A 10,094-nucleotide genomic window follows, 5' to 3' on the forward strand; every position below is an offset into this window, starting at 1 on the left:
GGCTAGACAATAGGAAGTCTACTGTGGTCTCTGTATAAAGCAACAGCCTATAAAGTACACACAAAAAATCCTTACTTTATTCTTAAATAACGATTTGATTTTTAAAAAATAAATTCTATTTCCCTCCATAACAAGAATTGATTAAATAGATCACTTGAACAATAATTGGTTTGGGTGAATGGAGAAATGAGAAGATGGAGTTTTCAGTTTTAAACTGATTGCTAAGGAATAGCATCGTATTTTAAAAGAATTGTACTATTCAATACATATGATAAGTCATAAACTTTCTTTCAATTCTACATCAAAAAAATTAACATATATAGATTATGTGATGAATTCAAATATTTCAAAGTAGAGTAGATGTAAGAGTGGTATCAGTTATCCTGAGATTGACCTTGGAGCATGGGTGGAGTGTGGCCCTGGTTTGTTGGACTGAGGTTGTTGTGTCCGGTGCCGGTTGTGAACGTCCTGAAGTTGCTGGGATTGTCGTAAAAACTGTTGGGCTAATGGCTGTACAGCGGGTTTGCTATGTTCACTATGTTTTCACCTGGAACTGCATATGGTTTATGGAGACACTTGTGAACTGTACGGAATCAATTTTATCCAGACTATCATTGTTAGTCTATTAATGTGGCAATCTATCTAAGCATTATAGCGATCTGTGCTTTGCATACTGCACCGACCAGCGAATATATGCAGCAGCATTCGCGGAGAGCACCATCATAATATACAGAACTGCAAGACAAATATTTACAAAACTAAGATAATTTGTAATTAAAAATATCTATATCTACGGGTTTTCATACACCAAAGTACGACAAAAATCACACTTTTTTGCCGATTTGCAATATGATTAATTAAACGATCAGCTGCGCAGCTCCACAATTAGAAGAGGAAGACTCACAGTGGATAGCGTGAATGCTTAGAAGACTACAAAATAATTTGCAAAATATTACTTTTTGCAAAACTATAATAATTTGTTTAATTCATGTTTTTACCTACAGATTTTTATGTATTAAGTACAACTATAATCACTTTTCTGTGATTTAGCAACTTGCGTACTGAGCCGTTCAGCTGGTGTCCAGAGAACATACGCATGGAAACGCATCAGCGATACACAAACGTTAATGCAGAAAATACTAAACTGCAAGCTAAAAATTAATTTTCAAAAGTATGATAATTTTCGTTAATGATGTTTATCTAGTTTAACAATTTTTTTACACAAAGTACAGCAAAAAAAGTTTTAGCAGTCGGTAAATTGCGTACTGGCGATCAACTGTCGTCCGCAAAATACTAATACACAGCTGAATCGTGCCCTATAATAATTTTTGTTTGTTTCCTGTGCCAGTATTATGCTCCTGTTCTCAACCAAGGATCTTGATTTTGAAAATTTAAACTCTAACACAACAGATTATTTTTACAAGAACCACAACACATTGCTAAGTGCATTGGTTCGAGTGTCGACATAGCCGATATAGCTAGGGTGAAACATGAGGATTATTAAGGTGACAATTTCCTAATGAAAAAAACTAACGGCTGATCCACGAAATTACTGGCAAGGTTGGTAATTTAATCGTCCTTCATACTTTGTTAGAATCAGTGCCATTATAATCTCAAGAAATCAAATCCACTAAATATATAGATACAATGTCAAGGATTTTACCTTGTGCAGGCTTGTGTGTGGTTTGGATATAGACAGAAGGATCAGGGGCTTGGCATGTAGACCTTTGGAGACCCCAACACGCTGGAACCTGGGTCCGAACGGTTCACTTCTCATGGCACTTGGTTTAGTACAGACACTGAAATAAATTTTTTTTTTAACTTAGCAAGGCACAAAAGTACAAAATCTCTTTTCATGGCCTTGACCAAAAATAGATACACAGATAATAAACAAACGTTTTCCCCTGTATTGTCGTAATGTATTTTTTTGTGGAATTCTCCAATGATAGCATAAAATTTCAGTAACGATTGTTTGATTACCTGTATCACACCACGAAGTCCAGTTATCAATTATTGAAGTGTAAACGTTTTAAGAATATTTTGAAAAACTGAAAAGTAGGGAGGGGATACTACTACCCTATTAACTTACTTTAACTAATCTTGGAAGCAGAGCAATGTTAAGGTATTTGAGTATTAAATGAATTTTATTAATAAAAACGGTAAATATTTGATTTTAAACTGCCCCCCTGTACTCGTCTGACTCTCATACGATTAGTTTTGTTTATCAAATGAGCAATTAGATTAATTCCCCTCCTCAAATTAAAAAAAAAATTGATAAAGTTTTGTATTTTCGAACTCTGCTTATGTAGAACATTTGGATTATTGATTAATTGCAACTAGTGTGTTTCTACAAATACTCAACGATAAACAAAAACAGTTCTTTTTAAAAGGACAGGACTCAAACACATTTAGAGATGAATTAAGAGAGTTTTTTCTTTAAAAAGAGGTTAATTTTTTAAAAGTAGGAATTATCTATACAAAACCAGTCTTTGCCAATCCCCATGGGTAAACACACAAGGAAAATTTCTGCTAACTTCACAAACTTCATCACCAAACAACTCCCAGGTCCCAGGGGCCCGAAACACACACGACATTCACCCTGTTCAAAAAGTTTAGATATATAATATAACGAGGCCATCCAGGAAAGTAGTACCGTTTCTTTCAGTTCTCTGCCCGCGTGAGGCGCTAGAACGACAGCGAGTAGCGCGCCGGTCAAGGTTCCAGATCGCTTCAGTGGCTTTGTCTGCCTTCTCTGTTACAAGTTCCCGTGACACAAGCATTTGCCTGGTGTTGTTTTCTGTTGGCAGTTCATAATGTTAAAAAAAAAAATTGCAAAACGCCGCCAGTTGTGAAGTGAGGGCTGTAATTAAAATTTCTCAAGCGCAAGAAAACTGTTCGACCTTGTGATATTCATCGCCAATTAAAGGAAGTGTATGGAGAACAATGTGATTGGAAGAGTCATCTGTATTCGGCGCTGGGTGTCGTAATTTCAACTTGGGGAAGGGGGAACACACAACGACGAATGAGGCGTTCAGGGAGACCATCTGTCATTTACAGATTCAAAACTGCTGAGGTCAGATAGACGAATTCGTGAGGAACTGATCGGCGAGTCACAATTGAATGACATCTAGTGAAACATTTCCCTAATGGTTTTTTCGAACAATTGTTGCATGAAATTGTCAAAGACCATCTGCATTATTCAAAAATTTTGTGCAAGGTGGGTCCCCTCGCATTGCTTACCAGATAGAGCACAAAAACCAAGGCCTCATGGCAGCGGGGATAACACAACAACTTTCTGCAGCAATTCAATTGGTGTAAATTTTTGGACCATACCACCGTATAACGCCCGGACTTGGCCCTCTACAGATTTTCATCTCTTTACCAAAACTTAAAGAGTTTTATATGGCAAGGAAAATAGATTTGACTAGCGATGAAGAACTTAAAAGAAGGCGTGACTACATATTTCAATTCCATCGGCTGGCGGCGGAGGAATATGAACGCTGGAGAATACAAAAACTCGTCACACGACGATTTATGACTAAATGCCTTTAAATTTGCTTGGAGATTATGTGGAGAAGTAGTTTAAGGTATGCTTCTTTTCAATAAAACATTGTTTATATTTGTTAATATTTACTTCTGTGTCCCTTTTATTTCACAAACGGGTACTACTTTCTGGATGGCCCTCGTATATATATATTTATATATATATAGAACCATAATATATCATAGGCACTATAATAACAAACCAGGCTTTGTGGAAACAATAACTGTCCAAAAAATGTTTAATTGTTACATTATGCGGTCGTTCAAATTTTGAAAGAAATTCACAACCTCTGTTAATCTATATAGAAAATATTAAAAATCTTTTTTTTTTGGAATGCTTTACCAACCACTTTCTAAACGACGTTTTTGTTATTAAGATAGTTTTCTTGTATCACTGAAATGGTTTTTGGGATACTGAGTCTACGTGTAAGAATCCATGAGAATGAATAATATTTTCAGGTTGCCCAAAAAATCTCTTACTTACTTTCTTCTCTGCTTTGAAGTAAGCCAGAAGTACTATTAATTAATTCACGTAAAAATTAGCACTAGTTTTGTACGTGTGTGCTATAAACGTTCTAAAGCTAATAAACGTACCTGGGCGTGTGGAGATGGCAATGGTGGAAGGGGAGGGTGTAGGGGCTTGCTGTATCTGCAGCGCCGCAGTTGGAGGAGCAGGAGTAGACACCAGCACAGCGGTAGGATGCAGGGACACTACAGGCCGCAGAAGGGGGGGCCAGCCTGGACAGGGTCTGAGGGACAGGCATGACGCCCCTGAGCACTAACCTCCCCGTACCATACTGCTCTTCTGGACTATTTTCTTCTCCGCCAGGTGCACCTGGTGAAAATGAATACAATTGTACATTGAGCTACGTTTACCACGTAACTACTCGGAGATCATCAATGATCTCAATGTGCAAACACGATGTATTAGTCATTAGTCGATCTTTATTTGCACATGAAGTACTATATAGATACAAGATACACAATACAAGTGCATCCTCAAAGACATAAAATATAAACTACCCTTAACTAAACCTAAAATACATTTTGTATATCAATTTGCACTCACAACAGATAATAAAATAAAAAAAATTTAAACCTAGAAGGTGAATTGAATTAGTTCCTATAGAGGTATTAGGTACTATAGAGCAGGTACTCATCCAATGGAGTAATATGCCTCCTCCTTCACCAACATCCTTTAACATTTGTTTTTATTAAGGCAAGCGATGTGGGGAGGTATTTTGTTAAAAAGTTTTAAAGGTATATACAATGGGTATTTGTCAATTAAGGAGAGGTTATGGCGGGGATACTGAAATTTTGAATTGTTCCTTTAATTGAAGTGGTGTGTGGTGGTAAACTCATTATACAAGGCAGGCCTATCACACACTAACTTTATGACTTCATAAACATATATTCCTGTCAGTGTCAATACCTCAAACTGTCTAAATAATGGTCGAAGACTAGTTAATTTTTAAATCTTTTGTTTTTTAGCTATTAAGATGTTCTAATTATACTCTTCTGTGCAAACATATATAGTTTTTTTGTGCACCCCAGACAACAACAATTCTGTATCGTTAAAACAGATTCTACACAAGCATAATATACTGCTTTGCATGTTTCTAAAGTTGTGCACTGTGACAGAATGCTGACAGCATAACGTAGACGACAATTTATTAACTAAATAGTTTATATGGTAATTCAATTTTAGGTTGGTCAAAATGGAGCCCAAGAAATTTGAGGGATTCAACAGTGTTAAGCCATGTCATGTCTAAGTGATTTGATGAATGTTTTTGTGACTGTTTGGTTAAACTGAATAACATTAATTTTTGAGGTATTTAAGATTAATCCTTTGTTTTTAAACCATGATTCTAAATGTGCGAGACATGTTTTAGTTGTTACGTTCAAATCATGTAATGATTTCTCTTGTATGAGTAAGGTTATTTCACCTGCAAAAACAAATATATTTTAGGAATTCCATAGCTAAAATCATTCATATAGGCAAGAAACAAGAGAGGGCTCAATATAGATCCCTGTGGAACCCCAAACTCAACCTCACTCCAGCCAGAGTAATGTCTAATATTATCTACAGTTATTTTTGTACGCTGTTTGCGACAGTTCAGGTATGAACAGATCAAGCCAAGAGCATCATCTCTAATATCCAGACCATCTAGTTTATGCAGTAGCAGGATCATGATGTACACAATCAAAGCCTTGGATGTCACAGAATAACTCCAGAAGTAAACTGTGACCTATCCAAGGCTCGGGTTATTGGATTAACAAAGTCCACTAGAGCAGTGCCTGTGGGCAGTGACTTTCTAAAGCCGTATTGAACAGAGCACAATAAACATGTGGGACTCACGGTGTTGCTGAAGTCTTATATAAATTACCTTTTCAAAGATTTTTGACACATTACTTAGCACTGAAATAGGATGATAACTATTGAACTCATTTTCTGTAACCTTTTGAAAAATTGGTCTAATCTCCAAGTATTTCAGTCTTTCAGGAAAACAGCAAGACACAATCAATTTGGACAGTACAGGAGCAATCGCATTGACACTTAACTTGTAACAAGGCAGGTATTTCATCCTAGACTATCTCTTTAAACCTCTGCTGTAGTCAAAAGAGTCAAAGTCAAAATGTTCTTTATTCATATACATCAAGTACAGAGATAGTGTCAAAATTTAATAAACCTAATTGGTGACATAAAACATTTAGAGTAGAATATTAATGTCCATGATTGGTCATTTGGTAAAATTCTTCAAGTGTGTAGATGGCCTGGTGTGAGAGCAGTTTTATGGAGTTCAGTCTTTAGTTGTTTCCCCTTCTTCGTTCTTATTTCTATCGGTAGACAGTTGCTCAACTTTCTTCCTATGTAGGATGGTTTTTTTTTTCATACTGTGCTAAGTGGTGAATGGGCAGTGGATACATAGTTGAGTTGCGGGTGTTGTTGTAGTGCAGGTCTTCAAGCCTTGATAGGTTTTCTTTGTCAACATCTCAAATAACTTACCTTGTATGTAGAGAGCGGTCACGGTCAAGATCTTTAATGTTGCAAAGACCTCTCTGCAGCTTTCCCGGAAATGAAGGTTTGCAAGTATTCTTATTGCCTTTTTTTGAAGGATTAGAATTCTGGTCATGTTAGTATTTGATGTCTTTTAAAAAGAATTAATTTATTTAAAAAACCTTGGTTTTATCATTGTAAATTTTTTTAAAGAATAATAATTACACATTTAATGTTTTTTACAAGAACACATATAGATTTTATTTGGTAATCTTTTAAAGGAATAATAAAAAAATATTATCCAGTAAAATATAGATTTGTCAATTTGTAAAATACCGACTTTTATTGGCTAAAAAAAAAAAAAAAAAAAAAAAAAAAAAAAAAAAAAAAAAAAAAAAAAAAAAAAAAAAAAAAACAGTGAGCTGAAAGTCATCTTCTGGTCAAGTTTGCTACCACTAGCAGCACTCATGGTTTCTCTTTTACAAGATATCCAATAGATTTCAAATCTTGTTTCCTTATTAATATAGGAATTTCACTCGTCAGGCGAACGAGAGTTAGCAAATACACATCTGTACAAAGATCTGCTGGGCGAATAAGGTATATGTTTTCTTCACAACTTGGCTGGGAACCTCTTGACAGATAACGCGGAATGAGTCTCTGGCGCATTGTCTTGGTGGAGAACCCACGATTTGTCCTTCTACATTTCGGGGAAGTTTTTCCTTACTATTTCACGAAATTTAGAAAGTACCTGAAGATAGTAATGTTGATTAATTGTTTGATCTTCTGAAACCCAGAGAAGGTACAAAACCTCACGGATAAAAAAAAAAACATTGCTTTCAATTTTGACTTTCTCATTCAAGCTACTTTTTCGGCTCTCGGTGAAGTTGGGCTGTTCCAGTTCATGGAGTGGCGCTTTCTTAAGGCCGGTATCGACAGTGCGAGGCTGCTTGCTGCAAATGCCTCTTGGCGAATGCTCGGCTTTGCCTCGGACTGTGGATACCGTGGTTGCTCGCTATGAGGTGTTCGCGTCACACAATGTGAGGTGAGCCGTGCGCTTGTCGGTTTTAGAGCAGTGCTCAAAGGTGCCTCGCTCCGAGCTGTGCGTCAAGTGGATACCTGCGCTGTCTGCCTCGCACCGTACACAGACACAATTCTGCACTGCAAACCAACAAACCTCCACAAACGAAACTTGTCAACATAGATAATCATGAAATGATGCAGACAATTAGGCTCTATCAATGTAAATTAAATGTATCAAAATTCTTGGCATTGGACATTCGCAAGAAAATTTGACACGTCTTCTTCGAACCTCACGTCTTCTAGGGAGTCTGTTTCCCATATTCGAACCGATTTCGATAAATTTTTTTGACGCCACCCAATGGGGTTTACGTCGCTTTTTCTGTTTTTTTCTTTCCTGATAATCGATGTGCGCCATCGACAATAAAATCAGCCGGCAGCAACTTGCGCATTTCTAAAAAAAAAACATATTGTCCCGACTGTCTGCACTACGAATGCGGGTAGTTCGCATGTGCTCGCAGTAGAGCATCGTTGTTACACACCTCGCGACCTCGCGCCCCCCACAACACACCCAACCCCCACACATGAACTAGCTGCTCAGCTGAAGGAGCTCACACTGAGGCAGATGGCACGAGGCATTCGCAGCGAGCAGCCTCGCACTGTCGATACCGCCCTTTAAGTATGTCCCCTGGATCATTAGTAAAACTCAACCACGTTTCTTCATATGTTATCCGTTTCCAAAAATATGGGTAATTAAACAAATCACGTACAAAGTGTCAGCATACAGTGATTGTTAATTACCAACAACCAGCAACATTATGTTGCTTGTTGTTCAAGTTGTTAAAGTTTTAGGCATCATTCTAGCAAACACTTTTAGCATGTTTAAAATTGTCATTAAAATTTGCCGTTCACCAATTCTTTATCAAATACCTACAGTGAATGAACAATTGCCCGAATGCTTAATCGACGGTCCACCAAGAATAATCAAATTACTATTACTGACTTTTTATGACATTTTCATCTGTTTTCTACGTTGAAGTGCAACTTGACTAATGAATCTACGTCTTCAACGTCTGTATCTGCCCTTCTTTAAAAACGCTTATTTAAACCATTCAAAAACACATGCCCCCGTGCGATAAATACTCCCTGCCATACAGCTTCTTTCAGTAAATTATAAGTTTCAGTATCAGTTTTTTCTAAGTTTTTAAAGTGAAATTTTGTTTGAGGGTTGAGTGGTAGAGAGGGCTTGATAGACCCTAACTCCACCTCTTTAATAAAAGGCATTTTTTTTTATTTTTTCATTTCATTTCAAATTTTCATAATAATTAATTGTTCCTATACTATTACACCAACCATTTTATTATTTCCAGCAAAAAAAGAAAAAAGAAAACAACAATAACGCAAATGTAGGCTCCGACTAAACGATGATGGTTTAACAGAACCAAGACTAGCTGCATACTAAGGAGAAAGTGTTTCATACTAAAACAGCTGTTGATTAATGGCGGTTGACACCATGTCCGTCCCTTGGATCCACATCAGTGTCAGTCTCGTTTATTTAATATGCGACCCAACCTCGTATATTTCATTTAGTTTGACATGCTGAAAAATTAATCCTAATCTGCTGAAGTAAATTTGTTTTGATAACAAGACTTTGTTTTTAACACATGTTCCTTTAATTTAAGATGAAATAAAAATACTGTGTTCCTTGTTCCTACCTGCATTTAATTTGAAGCTTCTTAAATAGTTTTTTTTTTTTAATCTAAAAGTATTATGCTTGATAGATTATCTTGCTGATCCAACACTGGAAACAGCTCAATCCTTTCTTTTTCCATACAAGATTTAAAAAATGGGGGGGGGGGGGGGGGGGGGGGTGGGGGGATTCTTTTGCACTCCATTAATAAAATGATCCGAATAGTAAGACTTGGTCCCAAAATCATGAAATAAGATTTCTTTGATATTTAAATCAATCTTAAAAAAACACCAACAGCCTTGAATAATAAAAAAAAAAACCAATTACCTGCTCAGATCCTATGTATTATTATTGAGACGAGTTTGTATTAATTCACTGTTATTGTTTAATATTGGAGGATAAACCCAAGAAAGTACAGATTCCGTAAGAAGGGTAAAAAACAAGACCATGTGAAACATCGGTAAGCTTACCTGGGTGGGAGGCTGGGCAAACTGACAACTGCTTGTGAGTTGGTGCCGCCTGCAGTAACACTCTAGCCGAGTGCCTGACGTTAGATGCTGGGGCCTAGCCTCGTGTTTTCACTGTTAGAAATCACAACATCAGTCCGTTTAGTTCTCCAGTGGATAGTTTATAGCATTTTCTTATCAGAATGAAATTATTAACATAATACAACACATTCTCCCACAACCTAAACCACGTATAAAGTTCAATTTATTTCTGAATTCCATGAATTTACTTTTTATTAGTGATGCAACAAAGTTTTTATGCATAACACAAACGGTATAATTGGAAAACTCCAATTGCTTAGTGTTCTTGTATGTACCTGCCGATACCATCACCAAAGGT

General features: G+C 36.6%; 1 protein-coding gene across 1 annotated transcript; it reads right to left on the reverse strand.

The window, feature by feature from the left end:
• Positions 1-1,663: 1,663 nt before the first annotated feature.
• Positions 1,664-9,812, reverse strand: LOC124375024 (the record flags this gene model as incomplete). Its single annotated transcript, XM_046833153.1, has 3 exons — positions 1,664-1,799; positions 4,138-4,378; positions 9,719-9,812. Coding segments are annotated over 3 exons (471 nt in total), but the record flags the coding sequence as incomplete, so codon positions are not given.
• Between the last annotated feature and the right edge of the window lie 282 nt (positions 9,813-10,094).

This window comes from Homalodisca vitripennis, unplaced genomic scaffold, assembly GCF_021130785.1.
Source record: "Homalodisca vitripennis isolate AUS2020 unplaced genomic scaffold, UT_GWSS_2.1 ScUCBcl_12566;HRSCAF=22340, whole genome shotgun sequence".
NCBI classification, from domain to species: Eukaryota; Metazoa; Arthropoda; class Insecta; order Hemiptera; family Cicadellidae; genus Homalodisca; species Homalodisca vitripennis.